The sequence below is a fragment of the Letharia lupina genome, assembly GCF_014066315.1.
Source record: "Letharia lupina isolate WasteWater1 chromosome Unknown contig_15, whole genome shotgun sequence".
NCBI classification, from domain to species: domain Eukaryota; kingdom Fungi; phylum Ascomycota; class Lecanoromycetes; order Lecanorales; family Parmeliaceae; genus Letharia; species Letharia lupina.
Window position 1 is genome coordinate 990,948 of NW_023502984.1, and position 18,295 is coordinate 1,009,242.

The 18,295-nt window shown below is 46.2% G+C and overlaps 5 protein-coding genes across 5 annotated transcripts; 2 read left to right on the plus strand and 3 right to left on the minus strand.

Moving 5' to 3' along the window:
* Positions 1-527: 527 nt before the first annotated feature.
* HO133_002670 (uncharacterized protein) lies at positions 528-2,356 on the minus strand (the record flags this gene model as incomplete). The annotated part of the gene is made up of 2 exons (XM_037293595.1): positions 528-2,192; positions 2,249-2,356. The coding sequence occupies 2 exons, from the start codon at positions 2,354-2,356 to the stop codon at positions 528-530; spliced, it is 1,773 nt and encodes a 590-aa protein (XP_037150424.1).
* Positions 2,357-2,711: 355 nt separating this feature from the next.
* HO133_002671 (uncharacterized protein) lies at positions 2,712-4,547 on the minus strand (the record flags this gene model as incomplete). The annotated part of the gene is made up of 1 exon (XM_037293596.1): positions 2,712-4,547. The coding sequence occupies one exon, from the start codon at positions 4,545-4,547 to the stop codon at positions 2,712-2,714; it is 1,836 nt and encodes a 611-aa protein (XP_037150425.1).
* A 371-nt stretch (positions 4,548-4,918) lies between these two features.
* HO133_002672 (uncharacterized protein) lies at positions 4,919-8,854 on the plus strand (the record flags this gene model as incomplete). The annotated part of the gene is made up of 3 exons (XM_037293597.1): positions 4,919-5,424; positions 5,579-5,872; positions 6,025-8,854. 3 exons carry the CDS (start codon positions 4,919-4,921, stop codon positions 8,852-8,854), a joined length of 3,630 nt encoding a protein of 1,209 aa, XP_037150426.1.
* A 2,622-nt stretch (positions 8,855-11,476) lies between these two features.
* HO133_002673 (uncharacterized protein) lies at positions 11,477-13,814 on the minus strand (the record flags this gene model as incomplete). The annotated part of the gene is made up of 2 exons (XM_037293598.1): positions 11,477-12,945; positions 12,998-13,814. The coding sequence occupies 2 exons, from the start codon at positions 13,812-13,814 to the stop codon at positions 11,477-11,479; spliced, it is 2,286 nt and encodes a 761-aa protein (XP_037150427.1).
* A 2,879-nt stretch (positions 13,815-16,693) lies between these two features.
* HO133_002674 (uncharacterized protein) lies at positions 16,694-17,479 on the plus strand (the record flags this gene model as incomplete). Its single annotated transcript, XM_037293599.1, has 2 exons — positions 16,694-16,938; positions 17,020-17,479. The coding sequence occupies 2 exons, from the start codon at positions 16,694-16,696 to the stop codon at positions 17,477-17,479; spliced, it is 705 nt and encodes a 234-aa protein (XP_037150428.1).
* Between the last annotated feature and the right edge of the window lie 816 nt (positions 17,480-18,295).

Genomic DNA, 18,295 nt, shown 5'->3' on the forward strand with positions numbered 1-18,295 from the left:
CTCCAGACAGAGCATATGATGGATTGCCAGGTCTGGCCGAGTCGAGGGTGGTCCTGGCGGCTGGCCTAAGTTTAGTACTGATTTGGGAGAAGGGGCAAGGGATATGTGTGGCTTATTCCATGTTTTTGTGCTGCTTGTCGACCTGTTGGTAGCCGAAACAATCATACCACTCGTTGAGTCCCACAAGTCTCCGTCTTAGTAGATTCCTTGTAGTCAATTCCTCTTCCAATGTCAGTAATTTCTCTGCAGGAACGATCCTGCAATATGCTGGCTATCTTGCGGACGTGACATCCAACCTGAGCTCCGCGCCGAAGCTACCGATGTAATTGCAGAAATGCCTCCGGAATCAGCACCGTTGTTTGACCAACTTGTAGCTGTACGAGAACAATAGTTGGTGGTAATTCTACGGATTTGGACCCGGATGTGGTGACCCAGCCCATTCACTCTCCGTAAAGACGAGGCCAAACACCGGTAATGCACGCTTGCTGAATCTCAGAGTCCTCGTGTCCAACGGTGTCATCGTCGTGCTACCAGCCTCCTCCAATCTTCCCCGCCAGTTCCACCACTCTCTCATTCTCCGCTCCTCCAACCTTCCCGACGTCACTCTCCACCTTCCGATAGCTTGTCGTAACCAGCTTCCGCAGATCAATACCGGTCGTCTGCGCCCAGTGCTCCAGCACCTCCCTGACACGCGTCGTGTCGATACCATTGATCCTGTTTTTTCCCTCCACTTTCCCCGCTTCTTCGTTGTCGTTGTCGTTGTCGTCAGTATTCATAGCGTCGTCAATCTCATTCTCGGATTCACTCTCAGACATCGAGTAGTATGCTTCGTCGACTCTAGCCAACCACTCCTTCTGGCTCATGGCTGTTTCGGGCTTGATAGGCACATCATCAACTTTGATCTGCCCGCCTCCGTTCGTGCAACCACCTGGACACGCCATCACCTCCACATATGCATAATCCATTCCTGCTCCTCCGGCAGCAGATGCAGCTCTTGCACTAACCCGTCCGCCTGGTAGTCTGCTTTTCTTCTGAGGCTTGAGCTTCCGTACCAGATTTTGTATGTTTCGGAAGCCATAGTAGCGCGCTGCCTTGAAGATGGGCTGTTCTTGATTGGGAGAGGTAATGGCGTACTCGACGACGTCGGCATTACGGCCGCGGGTGGTTTTCAGGGAGCTAGAAGGATTGAGACTGAGTTGGGCTTGGAGGATATGATGGAGATAGCCTCCTGAGGTGCCGGCTTCGGAAGCCTGCTTTCGGTGGTATTTCGGGAAGAGGAAGGACGAGAGCATGGGATCGGGGAAGGCGGGTCGGGAGATGGGGGTGCGAGGTAAAGCAGGGAAACTGATCCCACGAGTATCGGCCAGCATCAAGACTTCGCGAGCCGTAATAACGCAGTCGACGTCGCGGACTGGTTGGGCCAAAGCAGTGGTGGATGGAGGCCGCCAATAGATGTCGGTGAGCTCTTCACGAGAAGCTTCGAGCTTTTTGTCAAAACACGGCATTATTGAGACGTGCCATATCTGGTCGGGGCGTATATTGAGACATTGTGAAAGGACGGTCTTGAGGAGGGTGCCGGTGAGAGCTTGAGGGGATCTTAAACATGATAGGTGTGGGAGGACGTGTGGGTGGGTCTTTTCCGCGTAGCATATCCAGCCTGGACAGGCCGAGCTGAGTATAGGCTTCTTAGGTGTTGCCGTTGAGGCGCTGTCGTCGTTGGAAGCCGCTTGTAGGCCAGGTGTTTGCAGGGACTCCATCACCTCGTCTGCTCCCAAGACCAAACTTGCTTCTCGCATAGCATTCGTGTCAACAATCCAGGTGAAGCCATTGCCATATTTCCCCCCTGCCGCTAGTCCTTGTGGGCCACCCAACAGCTGATCGATCATCCATCCAGCTTCTGCCTCCGAGACACCGTAAGTAGCGGCCACACTCGCTCGCACCTGTGGGCTAACGCTGGCAACAAAGAGTCTCCCTTCCTGTTGATTTGGTCCATATTCACTGCCAGTTGTAGAAAAATCGATGGAGTGTTGTGAATCTAGTGCGTTGAGTACTTCTGAATGAGATTGGAGCGATACCAGCACAGCTTCTGCAGAGGTAACGCATCCCGAGCAGGCTAGACAGTCTGTTAAGGAGATTTGAGCAGGCGGAGCACTTTGCTTTTGGAGCTTGTCTTCCGTTGTTACTTCGTAAGCCTATGACCCACTCATTAACAGGAGACAATGGAAATACTGAAGGTGGGCGGGCATACATTGATCTCTTCAGGTGCTTGTTTCGGTAGTGTCTCAACAGGTTTGATACATGCTACACCTGGTGAGATGAAATCATTAAGATCGTCAGCAGACAGGATTGCAGACATGTTGCTGTCGCTTTGACAGAGAAAGAGACGATGTTAATGCAGACTTTGAGGAGCAAATATATTTGCAATCACGCGCATGATCCACACCGAAGTTCAACCGGGGGGGTGGCAAAAATTTCGTCACAGTTTTACCCGCTGTCAGAAACCCTAAGCCCTTACTCCACACAATCGTACATTCCCAGTTGCTATTCCAAGGGCAACACCCACAAATTCTGTATCTATGCTTGATTTGAAAAGCTGCGAGGTAGAAGATGTTAAGATATAGCTCCCAAAGATGGAGTTGAAAAATCGTCCCCGAGAATGCAATGCAATTTTGCGAACACACCCACCGGTAGCTGGAAATTGGAAAATGACATTACACAACCTCTAATAGCTTTCGAAGCGTGGATACAATGGTCTCCTGAACATCGAGTGAATCGTCGAACTCCTCATCTGCTGAGCTGCTGGGATTGGGCTCTGCATTTAAGCAATCCATCACGAGCTTGCTGTAAACCTTACCCATTTGGAATTCAAGATCAGCCCTAATGCTGCAGCTTCCTCGCTCTTCCAACAGTCTCTGTTTCTCTTTGACCATTGAGTAATACTCCGTGGCATCCTTAGCCGCCAGTATGGCTAAAGAAGACGCCGCAGGTGAGGTAGTGTCTTTCTCATCCGATTGACTTCTTAATTGTTGCAGCAAGATCGTCGGCAAAGGCAACCAGAATGCCAATTCAAGCAGGACGCAGCCAAGGCTGTACAAGTCGAACTTCTTGTTAAAGGAAGCCCTCCCGTGGCCCAGCGATCTAGGATGCCGATACAACTCCGAATGCGGCTGTGACGAGGGGGCCTCCATAGTTTCGAGTGGATTGTCTGCTCTTGCGTACTCGTAGCCGCCAAGATAAGCTGATGACAGGTCGTCCTTACTGTTCCATTGCTCCGTGCCAGATTTAAAGATCAGGATATTGTCTGCTCGTATGCCTTTGTGCAGCCAGCCGGCTGTGTGGAGCTGAAGGACCGTTTCCGCCAACACAATGGCAATGCCTAAGCGGCTGTTGAGGCTCGGACGTTGAGAGGCTAGGTACAGGAGTTCCTTTAACGACCACATGGAAAAGGCGGTACCCAAAGCTTTTGGAGGACTAAACAAATAAGCGTACCGGCCTGACTTGGGTGCTTTGAGGAAGCCAAAACACGTCAGAGAGTGGAAGGCGGGGTTTGTCATTTCTGTTAGAAACGCTGCGACTTTCTTGATGCGATATTTCAGTTTGGACTCGACAGCACTTGCCACATCCTTCCATTCGACGATGACGGTATTCCCATCATATTGTGCAACTTCTCGAGACACTGTCGCGGAGACGTGGCCCTGACAGAGCAGAAGCAGATCGGAGCTATGCTGCAAGTCCTTAGCCCCTTTCAGCAGCGAGCTTCTATGATGTGTGGTGGACATCATCGTTGTCGATCTAGCACGTTGAGAAATACCAGATGGCCCACAGCTCGGCAATCCAATCAACTCCAGTAGGAGTCCTTTGTGTCTTAGTCTGGCAGCCGCAGCAACAGCCCCATCAACCATGTCCAGGGGTCCGCTCATGGCATCCAGCAATGCTCTGTCTGGGCTCTGAGCCACAATCGATCGCAGCACTGTATTTCCATCATTATAATTTGATTCCTGGTCTAATGGGTGGAGCACACTTAGAAGCTGTTCGTTGAAGTAGCGAATGTCCTTCAGGAGTACCCTGAGTCTGTCCGAGTCGATCGCGCCCCACTTGACCTTTTTCCAAGCATTGTTCCGTCTTGCGTACACTTTCGCGGTGTCATTGATGAATTGGGGTTTTGTCTTCTTTAAGAAAAATCCAAAGCGACGGTTCGGAGTTTGTAACTCTCTGATCTCTTCCTCTGTGACGGTGATATCCAGCCCATAGTTCTCCTTGAGTTCCGCTGCGTTGGTCAGGAGCTGTTCAAGATTCGCAAGGGTTTTGTGAACGAGCATGGGATTGGAGACATTCAATTCCGGTGGATCTTTAAATAAACCCACGGTTCTCGCCCATTTGTGGAGGCAGTAGTGCTCCCATTCTAGCTGACATGCAAGCACATCGCCTCTACTTCCAAGCTCCTGAGCAGTAGAAAGTAGCACAAATCCTTTGATGCACCCATCGAACAATTGGAAGCTCAAGGATATGAAGCTGGCGATAGAAGCAGCTTCTCCAATGCCGGCCATATGAGTCCCGGTGTCCTAGCGCCACTAAGATCTTGTTTAGGATTCGCGTATTTCTGTCCTACTCGAGTATCTTCGTAGGCTGTTTATTAGCTTTGCAAACCATCATCAAACCGACTGGAGGTAGTCATACCACTGTATCGGCATGGGGCAGTGGAAGTCGTCAAAAGCAGACCTCGAGTTTTACTCCGCCTTGTTAAGTATCATGAGGCTGTGGGGGTTCTCCGCCCCTCTTTTCGCATGTTAATCAGGCGGCTGTCATCCACTCACATTGCACTAGTATGCAGCCCGCTATGCTCGCACATCCCGGCTCAGAAGGAATACGCGGGTGCGCTAGGCTGACAGTTGCATTTTTTCTCGCTACCCACCTCTTCATGAATTGGTCATCCTCTGCAGCTCTTTCAAAACTTTTCCCATCGTCTCATGGATTCTGCACACGCCTCGCCTATCGAGCGGGCGAAGCGCCATCAAGACCCGCAAATTTTGATTATACGTATCAGCCGAACGAGGCTACAGACGCTTCCGTCAAACCCCTACCGCAGTCAGTTTTCAACGAGATCTCAACGAGATTAGAGGCGGAAGTGCAGAAGAGAGAATGGACCAATCGGCCAAGAACCTGGTTCATTCTGAACCAAATCAAACGCCTTGATGCTATGGAAGCGTTCATCAATCAAGGTCTCAATGATACCTCTCTACCATACAAGGGTCGAAACTCACTGCCGGAAACTCTCAATTTCTTTGAAGCCAATGACTTCTTGAAATGGCAAGATTTAGTAATCAGCGACGTACTGTCTTTGGAACAAGGCAAGCACGTTTGGATTCCGAATGGAGATGTGCTTTTCGAAAGCAGCCGGCCGAGGTTAGGTGTTGGTAGCCAAGGGTGAGAGAACCTTTCCAAGACTGTCCTACTTTTGGGTTGCACCTTCCAGATTTTCATGCTTCTTGCACAGAGTGATCTGGGCAATGCTTTCCGATTTCCTCTGCTGGGTTCGATATTTTCCCTATTTTGTGGACGGCACTAACCACGGCAACAGTTCCTCAGTCGTGGACCAAGTGGTCAGCAAAGCGACCGGAAAAGTGTACGCTCGAAAACGCATCAATCGTGCGAAGCTTTTTGGTCACGACACACAAGCGCAGAAGACATATGAAAATGAAATCAAAGTTCTCTCCAAAGTTGCTGAGAATGATCATCTCATTAAAGTGAGGGGGACATATACCGACAAGAAGTATCTAGTCATGCTCTTGGAGCCTGTGGCCGATGGAAACCTAAAACAGTACATGAATAAAGGACCGTTGACTTCCACGGTAGAGCAGAGCAGGTTCCGGACGTATTTTGGTTGTCTGGCTCACACGATTCTGTTCCTGCATGATTCATCCATCCAAACACTGCACAAAGACATCAAACCGGAGAACATATTGATTAAGGATGGTCATCTCATCTTGACAGACTTTGGGACAGCTTTTGATTGGTCGAAGACAGGTCAAAGTATGACCCGGAGCAATTTGGGGATCACCGAACACCGCGATATCAGAGTCCGGAAGTTGCTACTTCAAGCGAATTTCACCGCTCATCAGACATTTGGTCATTGGGTGTCGTCTTCCTTGAGATGGTTACCGTACTTCGAGGGAAATGCATCCTTGAAATGGATACCTTCCTACAAAACAACGGACATCGGCACACCGAGATTCATCTAAATCTGGAGGCTGCAATGAGTTGGTTTGAACAACTCCAAGCATATGGAAGAGGCTCACTGATCGACAACGAACCTTTGTCATGGACCAAACGTATGCTCAACCGAACACAGTCCAGCAGGCCCACTGCTGCAGCAGTATACCAGGAAATCGCCGCGTTCCATGACGGTATGTACTGCGGACGCTGTTGTTTGGATGACGAGTCAAGTTCAAGTGCGGATGAAGACTCTTATACTGACGTCGACATGCTCTCTGATATTATGGAGCATGATGAACCCGCTTTCAGTCATCCTTGGATGGAAGGACAGGACACACCAGAAAGCCGGAACCTGCCAATGGTCAGGGACACCTCAAGTTCTCAGGCTGCTCAAGGAGATAGCTCAACAATTCCTTCCATTGGAAATGACAATGTTCATCTCATCACTGGCTCAGGAGTAGATGTGGTAGCTCCACTACCTTCCGAGAAAAAGCTTCATTCTCAAGGTAAACCTCGATCTCATTCCACTCGCCTGTTGCCTCGAAGAAAAGGATCAGAAAGCCAAGACGTCACGGGGACTTCCAATTCGACGTTGGGAGTGCCTAGCACCGCAAAGGTCACGGCAAAGACAGGATCGAAACCTTTTTTTGAAAAAGAGACTTTCGTGAGATGGCTGGCTTCGCTACCAGATAAATTTAAAGCTCCTTTGCCAGAGGATCGTCGGGCAAAGCATGCAAACCTATCTAGTCGACCTAAAACACGCCATCCAACCGTGGAATCACAACGAATTGGACATTTTTTGTCGTCTCTGCCACCAGAACTTTCAGGGTACGAAAGTGCTTCTGAAGCACATTCGGAGCGGATTATCGAGAGTTTAGATCGCTCAAAACGAAGCCAAAATTTCCCGACAATTGACCAGCAATACATTAAGCGCTCATACAGCCAAGAAGAGCTTCCCACTCCCTCCCGTCTTCTCGCGGAGGAGACTGACAACGACCAATTCTCAGGTGTCAACAGGTCAAGACTCGTCCATTATGCTAGCGACGGAGCTTTGAACATTGCTCTGGCAATGTCTGAACAAACTTTGGGAGAAGCTACTAAGGATTTGAAGGCATTCGCTGCTACGACTTCAATTCCGAAGTCCAATGGCCCCGCAAAAACCACTCTAAAGAAACCCAAAAAGTGCCCGAAAACGGATTCGAAAGGCTCCGTTGTTGACCTCAAGACCGTGCATGACCTAGGTCCTGAGCACCTCAATCGAAAAGCTGAAGCCCAAGATCTAGTTGTCGTGTCAATTGGGTCCAACTCTTCGAAACCGCCTGAGCCTCCACGTCTCGGGGCTTATCTAAAAAGTGTTCCCAAGAAACGTAGACAACATTGGGAATCTGTGACAGTCAGGATGGAGAGAATACTTGACGACAAGATCTCCGAAGCACCAACCTCGGTCATGTCAGTCAACACTCGTGCCAAAATCTCGCAAGGTCGACCTGTCCTGCGCTGGAACGATAGATACTACGGGTGGCTTCCTTCTCTCGTTGCAACCGGGAAGGTTGGTGCAGTCAAGGAGATGTTGAGCGCTGGCTGTAATCCCGGAACAGCAGAGAAGCCACGCTGGGCACCAATATACAACGCGATTAGAGGAGCAACTGATAGGCATACTAAGTGTCTTCGAGCACTTGTTTCGTACGGCGTCAATGTCAATGCTGTCAGAACAACGAATGGTAGAAGACCCCTCCACTACGCAATCGAAAAAGTGCCGTGGTCAGGCTACTCCTCCGTAATTTACATCCTGCTTGTTGCAAAGGCAGACCCAAATGCGAGGGATAATGCTAATGACGTGCCTCTCCTCATGCTACTTGCAGGCGATGGCCCACTACCACAAGAAAAGCGTGATGCGCTTTATCTCTTGCTGGCGCCAAACTTCGCCACCAATCTGAATGTGTCTATCCCTGGGACTTTAGACAATCCATTGCACTTAGCCATACGCCGCAAAGATGCCTATACCGTGGATGTGATACTAGAGAAGATGAAGCAGGTCCGTGGAGACGCTTTAAGCCTAATGCACAAGCATAACGGTAGTGGTTTCACGCCTCTCCTGTTGGCCTTCACCACCTTCACCTTGCTAGGAGAAGAAGCAGATGAGGAGTTGCAGATAGTCAGATTGCTCTTAGAGCACGGCGCCAACCCCGACGATCGGGATGTTGCTCACGGTGAGACGCCACTACATCTCATTGTCGGTGCCAGCAAGAATTCCATCGCTCTTGAAGTGCTCTGCAAACATTCTGCGAATGCTACACTGCCCAACAATGCCGGTCAGTCGGCGATAGATGTGGCTCGCAAGCTTCGAATGGAGCATCGAAATGATAAATGGTATTTATTTGCGACGCGTCGGATGGGCAACAACCTGAAGGACGAACACTATCGGCCACCAGAACTCGTGGCTTTCCTGGACGAGGAGGCGGGCCTCGATGCAAAAGACAAGGATGACAACCATAGGGTTGATGGTAAAAAGGTCGATGATAGTTTCGGTCCAAAAGGATCATCACCGAAGAGGACAACAGGCAAGAAGGCAGATGAAGTTCCGGCTCAAAAGGAGAGTGGTGCTAGAGATCTGCCAAGTATTCCCCTTCAGGGTAGATAATGGGGCGGTCTCTCGACAGAGTCCGCGTCAAGCGATAGAACGATCAAGTCCTCTTTGAATATAAGATGCCCTTAGGATCGTTTGACTTGTACTGTTGAGCCGCTGCTTGTTGGTTCTTTTCTGCTCCTCTGCGTTCATTGTATTTACCGTCCTGGCCAGACTCCCAATAGTCCGCCCCCAATTTCCGGACTACTAGTTGAACTAGTTCAGGCCTAAACCGTCTGATATTTAGACGGACTATTAAGGGACTGGTCCAGATATCTAGACGGACTAGTTCAACTATTAATCTAATTTACTTTTTTGAAGTAAAACTTTTTCTCTCTAGGCCGACGGTCTCGCGTAATTATACTTTTATATTAAAAAAATTAGATTATATCGAGTATTACGTTATACGTATACGTCGCGATATAATCGCGATATAGTTAAGTTATAATAAATCTATTCTACTATTAATAAATATTATAAAAGAATAAAATATCTATATAAAATAGAAGAGAATTTTATTAATATAAGTTAAATAATAGTATTAATAATTACCTTCGTTTTTTATATTAATAAAAATTTAAAATATAATATAAAGAAAAGAGTTATTTACGTAGCGCGAAAAAAATAAATCTTTTTTATCTATAAAAGAAATTCGCTTTTTATACTTTACGAGTAAAGGCCTATAAATTAAATTTATAATTATTTTTTTAATTAAGGCTATCGAGTAAATAGATAAGCGATCTTTAGTAAGCGAACTTTAATAAGCGATATTTGAATTCCTTACGCTTTAATGATTATAAGACTAAATTTAAGAATTCTTTTTTTATCTAAAAGCCTATATTTTATTCTATAATTTAAAAAAGAAAACTCAAAATTTTAATAGAAAATAAAAAAGTTATTCTAAAATCAAATAATGTATACCTGTGAGCGAACTTTAATAAGCGATATTTTGAATTCCTTACGCTTTAATAATTATAAGACTTAATATAAGAATTCTTTTTTTTTCTAAAAGCCCACATTTCGTTCTATAATTTAAAAAAAAATCTTAAAATTTTAATAGAAAATAAAAAAGTTATTCTGAAATTAAATAATATGTATCTATTTTTTAATTAGGGCTATTCGGCTATTCTATTTTTTTAATAATTGCGAACGCTAATTTATTTATTCGCGATAATTTAATTAGTTTAATTAAAGAGCGTAGTAACTCTAAATTTATAATTAACTATATATATAAATTTAAGATTTTTAAGCTTAGCTCTATCTTATTCTTTTATATATATTAATATAGAAAATAAAAGTTATTTATTAAGATTATCGATTTAAATCTAAGAAGAAATTATTCTTACTTAATAAATTTAGATATAAAAATATTTAAAGAATCTTCTTAATTATAGATCTATTATAAGCGTATTCTTAATATATTACTTAGCTCTATAATCTAGTATCTTAACGAAGATATCTTATATAATATTATATTTTCTTTCTATATATATAATTCGATAGTCTTATTATTCTTATTCTATCTTACTTATATTAATATTATATCTATACTAGTTTTAATATTATAATAAAACTTCTTTATATACTCGACGAAGAGAAATATAATTAAATATACTTTATTCGAATTAGCGAACGAATTTAAAGAAATACGTTAATATAGACTTTATTAAGACGTCTTAAATAGATAAGATATCGTATCTCTAGATAAGCTTATTATACGAGTAACTCGATTTTAAAGAGCTTAATAAGATAGCGAAATAATCTCGCTAAAATAGTAGATAAGAAATAAATAAGATATTAAGATTATTTATACGACTAGCGAATTAATAGTAGAAAGAAATCGTTATAAATCTTATATATTATAATAAGTCTACTATAATAGCGACGAAAATAGATTTAATAATACGATTACGATTTAATCTCTTTATTAAATATATCGATAATATATATAATAAGTTTACTATAATAATAGTAAACGTATAATCTCTTTATTAAGTATATCGATAATATATATAAAATAGTTAAAGTAGTTTTTAAATATCGAATAAGATATATAAATTTAACTTAGAGATTTCTTATAAAGATATTTTAAAATCGTAATATTAATATATTTTACTTCTTTTACTTTAATATCTTAATAGAGATCTTACTTAATAGTATATATATTCTTTTTTTATTCGAGTCTTATACTTTTTAATAGCTATCTTTAACGTATTATTTTTCTTTAAAATTAATTTAAGCTTTAATTCTTTAAATATAATAATCTCGAAGATTAGATTAGCTTTTACTAGATCGAATTAATTATATAAACTAATTATTTTATAATTTATCTATCGCTCGAAAATTAAACTCTTCTTTATCTAAGTATAAATAAAGAATTTATCTATAAGAGACTTTTTTATATAGTTATACTTCTTCTACTTATACTATAGTAACTATCGCTATAATTATAGCTCTTTATAAGCTCGACGAAGTATTAAATCTAATTAAGCGAGGTTTTTTTTAAGTTAAGTAACCTAAACGATTAATTGCTATATCGTGCGATCATCACTTTATAGCCTTCTATTAAGATGCTGATGCTGATCCTATAGATAGCTAATACCGCGCACTAGTGCCGACAAGGACTGTCTCTCCTGCTCAAACAAGCTTGACTGTCTGCGGCGTCAATTGCTCAAGCTGACTATCGTCAAACTCCCAACAATGGTCATAAAGCGGCCCTTCACCCCTGCGCTTCCTCACACTTGGGTTGTTGTGTTCAGATTGGCCGTCCATCTCGTCAGCGAGCCCGTGATCCCATCCCTGCTCATCAGATTGTGGTCCCAGAGCGTCCTTAAAAGATTTCCATACTTCTTGCTGGTTCGAGACATCCGGTTTGACCTTGTACCTCAAAGCAATCGCAGCATATCCCGAGACGGAGATGGTTCCCTTTCGTCGGAACGTGTTGGGCTCAGTGCTTCGCTTTTCTAGTAGTAAGCCGTCGATTTCTGCCCGCTTCTCTCCATGATAAGCGCCAATGAATAAGATGTAACCGTCTATGGTCTCACAAATTTCTCCCGTGTCGAGATCGCTTTCAACGTCAGCAGCCTCGTGCTCGTATTGCTGGTTACCGTCGTGTAAGAATAGGTTCGTTTTTTTGTCATTCATCATGGGTATCAACTTGTTTTTGTTCCAATATTTCAGCATCTTGAGGGTGCCAGAGATGACAAGCGTTATTCTTCTGAGGAAGCCGGAGATGACGAGCTCGTTGGTCTGTTTACCATCGAGTAGTTCCCCAGAGAGGGGACCATTTTGTATGTTGATGACTCCACGATAATATTGATGTCGTTCCAAGTTTGATGGTGGAGAACTTGAGCTCTCTGGAAAAACCCTTGTATTTAGTTTGACCTCGCCGTCAATCGAGGCCCAGGACCATGAAGGGGCCTCTAAGAGCTCTTCCTGAATAGGACGACCTCGGGATTTCCAGCGAAGACACAGAGGGAAAGTAGACCACCACATGCCTGAAAAGTAGATGTCATCAGGTAGGAGCTTTTGGAACTCCTTTGCTAGTCCTGAAATAGCTACCAACTTATCAGTCGGGTTGCTTAGCTTCTTTTCCGAGTACATTTCGCAAAGGTCACCCCAAAGTTCATGTATTTCGATTGCCGGTCGCAGTGGTGTGATCGTGGAATCCTTTAACAGCATGTTACGCTTGTTATAGAAGCGTGGTGCGCCATTTGGGAATGTTTCACTTGCAAAGTATGGTGCTTTGGAGCAGCACTCCCAAAACATCTCCCGCTCGGTAAAGTGAAAAATCCGTCGTGCGAGATGTCTTTCTTGGAACACCCAAGCTCTCTGGGATAAGGGGGCAGTGTTGACCCAGTCAAACATATCACGCTCATCAACGGTCAATTGGATAGTCTGTCCTATCTCCGGCAATTCTATTGTTAGAGGCTGAACCCTCATCGGGGAGCGGGGGTTGAAGAGTCCATCCCGAGCATCAGCATTCCAGTCTGCGGAAATGTTGAAGTACCCTTGCTTATAGACTCGATCCATCAGCGAAGCCTCGCGTCGCCAATCGGCATCGCTGTCCTGGATGATACACAGAGAGTCTATCCAAAGCCATCGAACTACATGAAAGCATGAATGAGTTTGAAGACTGCTTGGGTATTGGGAAGTTACCTTGAAACCATTGGGCGACTGTGATAGCATCTCGGAATGTCTGCGGTATTTTCTCGATACTGATGCCTATCTCATGTCTATCCCGCTCGTTCGCAGATGTCAGGACGGGCATCTCTTTTGAGCCCCACTTCCCCCAACAATGACTCAGTGTAATATACCTCTTTTCCTTGGGCAAAGCATCGGAAACCTCCCTTGATGATCCCAGCCGCAATACTGAGGTCTTTGATGCATGTCTAACATCTAGGAGCCGAGTTGGAAGCCATGTGCCCTCTGACGAATCGCAATCCACATGTTGTCCATCTTCATTCTTCTGACAGCGATCAAGCCATTCTTTTGCCAGTCTTTGGGATGAAATAGACCCTGTACTATCTTCTTCTGGAATGGCCGAAATACTTTCATCGCTGTCACTATCGCGTGAACATGGACGGGGACGATATCGACCATTATTTTCAAGGATATCAGCTGAGCTACTTCGACTCAGCGGACCTCCGTGACGTTTCGTGGATGGCGCGGACTCATCACTACCGCTGTCTGTGCCTCCCGAAATCAGAGACCGGGGCAAAGCGTCTTCCACGATGTCTATTATCTGATCATAATCGCTAAAGTTGCTGCTTGAGCTATGTGACCTGGCTTGAGAAACATCTAAATCTGAGGCTGCGTCAGAAAGGTGGGCAAAGTCCTCGGTGGGCCAAATTTGCAATCTGAGAAAATTCCAGTAGTTATCTTCGTTTCTGTCCCGCTTTGGATTGGTCGTTGAGAAGTGAAGACGACAGTATTTCAGAGTCTCATGCCCTGTGAAGTCGACATGAAAAGACATTTCGACCTGGGTGTCCCGCGCAACATGTCTCCACATCCCAGCTTCACCCTCCGGGCCTCTCATATACGAGGCAAGAAATATACAAAGATGACAAGAGTAGGAAAAGGCCTCATCGAACAGTGAGTACAGCTCACGATGATGGGAGACAACTTCAGAGAGTTCGAGATCTTTGGCGGAAGTCCGCCACGCTTTACATGCTCCCACAACGTACGCAAAGTATTCCAACGCGCTTCTGCATACGTCGCAAAGAGGGGAGTGTGTGCGAATGGGCCTGCGTTCGGCCTTGGGACGGGTCGGTGGAGGAACCTCAGAGTGGTATGACCAGTCATTGCTACGATATCTGCTTTCCTCGAATAGTTGCTTGAATGGTAGTTCGGCGTAAACGGCAACCTTGTCCCAGGAACTCATACTTCAGCGGCGTGATAGTGTGTTGACTATATTCCTACTTTCTTCCAAGTTGTGGCGGTGAGACAAGATATTATTCGTGCAAACACAAAGGATTTGAATAAGTTGCTGACTAAGAAGTTTAAGCCAATCACCAGCGAGTGCATTAATTCGTGAAGGCGGGGTTTGCTTCGAGGGGTCAAACCCCGCCCCGAACCCCACCCCGTTACGCAGCGTATTCGTAACGATTAACATTTAGTCGAATACTATAAAATTTATTTATTTAATACTATTTACTATTATTACTATTATTACTATTATTCTCCAACTAGGCAATCTACTACGTGAAAAACGTGGCAAGTGCTACGACGATACAGCATCCCAAGGTGTTAACGAACGGCGTCAATGATGCTTCCCAGCAATTCGTGACCGGAATCTTTCCCATCATAGGTCGTGGCATGAAAGATGGATTCTCATTCGGCGGAACGGACCTCCTGCTCCTGTGAATCGAATGCCCAGCCCTAGTACGAGCAAGAGATAAGGTTCCGGCTCGTCCTTGAATTTCCCCCAAGCAAATGATCCTGATGCACATCCTGGAGCGATGGTGCGGATGGCTTCGAGATATTCGAATTCACCTTTGATTACGAGTCGACCAGTCTCGCCGAGCGAGGTATTAGTAAAGGTACAAGTCAGAGGCTAATACTTCGGATGGCAAGGGCTGAATGAAGCAGAGACACGTTGAGAAAGAAGTTCTTGGATTGTTCAGCGAGCAAGCGGGTAAGAAGCTTTGCAGTCCTGTCTCACCCAAGAAATAAGGTACCCCAGACTGAGAGCGGCAGTGACCGTAGTTCCCGAATGGGGAAAAGCTAGAGAAGTATGAAGCCTGAAGACCTAGATTAATTCCCACTACCTCTTGGACCGTGACTGCGTGCCTCCCTCTCTTTCAAGACGTTTTCTACCTCTTTATTCCAACCATTCACCTCGGCCAGCATGCAGAGAGGTATGGAGGTGGCACGGACATCAATGGCAAAAGGGTGCGGCAGAAGTCTGACCACCTTCGCCATTCAGAATCTCACCCAACACAGTTCTAACAATAATGATAAGCTACAGTTGATGCACGCGGCCTTCTGACATTCGAGAATCTCAAGCCCCACCACTTCACAGGTTTCACCATGCGGAGAGACTTAGGGGTAAGGTAGATCCTACAGAGTACTACATATGAAAAGTGGTGGTCCATCAATTACTTCACACACCATTGGTCGAAATCCCTGATAAGTCGAAACTGCTTTCCGATGCATGTAAGATTTCCGCTACCCATTGCCTGCCGAAAAAAAAAAAAAAAAAAGAACCCCCCCGGAAAACTGGGCCACTTATCCTGATGAGGAAACCCTTGCGCAATGCGGCGGAGCGGCCTGGAATAGTATCGAGAGTCGAATCGCGAAAGATTTCTCGATCGTGTGCCGCTCTCAAAGGACCAAGCACTCGTTCCTGCTGCGCCAATACCTACTTGCCCATCGTTCCAATCAAATGTTTTAGACCGTCATTGCAAGTACCCTCTACACGGAAACTACGCTTAAAACGCACACCACCCATTGGTCTTTGCGTGCTCGGAACGCGAACAACCACCACCATGATGAAATTCGATAGGCAGGGGAAGCGACTTTTTTGGCAGGGCCTGCATTGCATGTGTTTGGGGCTGGATGTTACTTAGTATAGCACCAGCTGCTTCTCTTTGGTCCATCCATGATAAAAACCCAGCCTGCTGAGGCCTCTTCTTCCGCGGTCCTCGTTTCTCTATCTTCTCTGCTCGACTCTACTGCTCATTACGGCTTTGACGTTCCGAACGTCCAAGCAGCTATCGGACAGCATACGTGCTGCCGTCAAAAGGCGCTGACTGGCGGCCAACAATGTCGAGGCATCAGAACGGCGTGGGTGCCGGTTACCCAGTCGTGCCGACTTCTTACGAAGTCGCTCACGTCGTCACTCTTTTGGTGTTCACATTTCTTGCAACCGTTGCAGTCGCCCTCAGGTTTTGGGCTCGACGTATACAGAAGCAAGCTCTCGCACTCAATGATTATTTGATAGTTCTGGGTCTGGTGAGCAGCCGGCAACGAAAGCCAAGTCCATTCCACCGTTTGACTGTCGCAGATCTTTGCGTTTGGTGAGACTGGCGTCAATGCCTACGGTGACTCTCCTTTGCCACTATGAAATATGTCTTGAGGAAGTATCCTTGCTTACATTTGCTAGGCTGTTGCTTTCCTCCTCAATGGAAGAGTTCCACTCAATCTGCAGACAGAACACTGGCTCTTCAGGTATGAAATACTTGCTTCCAAGGAGAGTCAGTCTAAAAGCAGCGTGCCCAGCTCATATTCTTATCGCCGATTATCTGGGTGGTCGCTGTCACAATCATTCGTGCTTCGATAATTTTCCTATACATTCATGTCTTCCCAACCCGCCCCTTTCGCATCGCTTGCTATGGGGCATTACTTCTCAACATGACTTTCCTGACGGCCACGGTTCTTGCGGACTGCTTAATCTGTCGACCTATAAGGTACAGGTGGGATTTCGCTATCAAGGGAGCCTCATGCGGAGACGAAACAAAGCTCGGTCTCTTCATCGCGATTGTCAACTTCCTACAAGACGTCATTGTCGTGGTATTGCCTATGCCTATACTTTGGAACCTGCAAATGGCCGTGAGCAGGAAAGCGGCGCTGACCGGCATGTTCGGGATGGGTATTCTGTAGGGCTCCCGGCTCCCGTGGTTGCCACTGCTTGCTTCGCAGAGACATGTAACTTACTTGCTGATACCTATGCGATGCAGAATCTGTGCTGTGACTGTCTACCGCATCCAGGTAACCGCCACCAATGACAATCCGAGCAACCCAGCTTCGCAAGAGAAATACGCTCTCATCGCGCTCCTGACCTCTCTCGAGACGCTCCTGGGTATCATAAGTGCCTGCTTGCCAATCCTGAAACCGATAACCAAGAGACTTCGGGTCTCACTCCCCAAGCGCGGGTCAGACACAAACAAACCCTCCACATCTGGCAGCATCCCTATCATTATGCGTATAAGTCACATGTTTACAGCATCGTCCCAGAAGTATTCGTCAGGAGAGCATATTCCATCGCCGGATCGGTCATGGTATGAGATGCAGGTGGGTAAGGATGGGACAACGCACGTTTCGGTGAGACCGAAAGCAGACCAAAGGACGGAGGACGAGCTAGCGGGGAAACCCGCCGGAAGGGATGAAGATATGGAGAGCATGTACAACGCTATGTGAACGCCGGTTGGGCCGAGTCAGCAATCGCTTCATGGAAGATCGATACTTTGGAACGTGGTATAATGGTATAGATCATGTTGGGCTAGCACAAAGAACCTGGCCGAGGGGGGTTTTTTGCCCACAGGTCTATAATAACATCAACGTTCCCTGTCCTTTATTCAGACCATCACAATCACCAGTCCCTCCCCCCCCCGCTCTCTCTCAGCAGGAGCAGGAAGCACCTCCTCCACCTCACCAAAGACCCAACAAGAATCTACACATACGCGCACCTTCCCCACCGCTCCTTCCACCCCAACACACACCCTCGCACGCTACGATTTAAGAAGCTCAAAGCCGCATCTTCCCACACGGAAGCGAGGTTCGAGAAAGCTCCCGCGGCGCTTTGGGGCCGGGGCCGCTGTTTCGCTGGCGGCAGGTAAATAGGTTGAGTGAATTTTGCGAATGTGGACGATGGAGTGTGAAGACTGAATGGGGGATGGGACGGTGGCGTACGGGCCGATTTGCCGGGCTGGTGTGATTGTTGCGGCCGTGAGGGAGGGAGTTGGTTGGGAAGATGACGGGGACAGATGACTCGAGTGGAGCATATCGATTGGGCCGATTGGAAGGTTATGAGTGCATTGCGTGACGTCTACAACTCCAAAAGATAGTCCGAGGTGCTTCACACTTCGTACATGTACGTGTCCCATTCCTTCACCTTCTCTTTACGCATGAGCCCAGCCTTGATAACGCCGATCACGCACCTCTCGATCAGCACCGTTGACAGATCGTCTGGATGCGTGTGCGCGCGAGGAGGTTGGTACGTTGACCGAACCAACG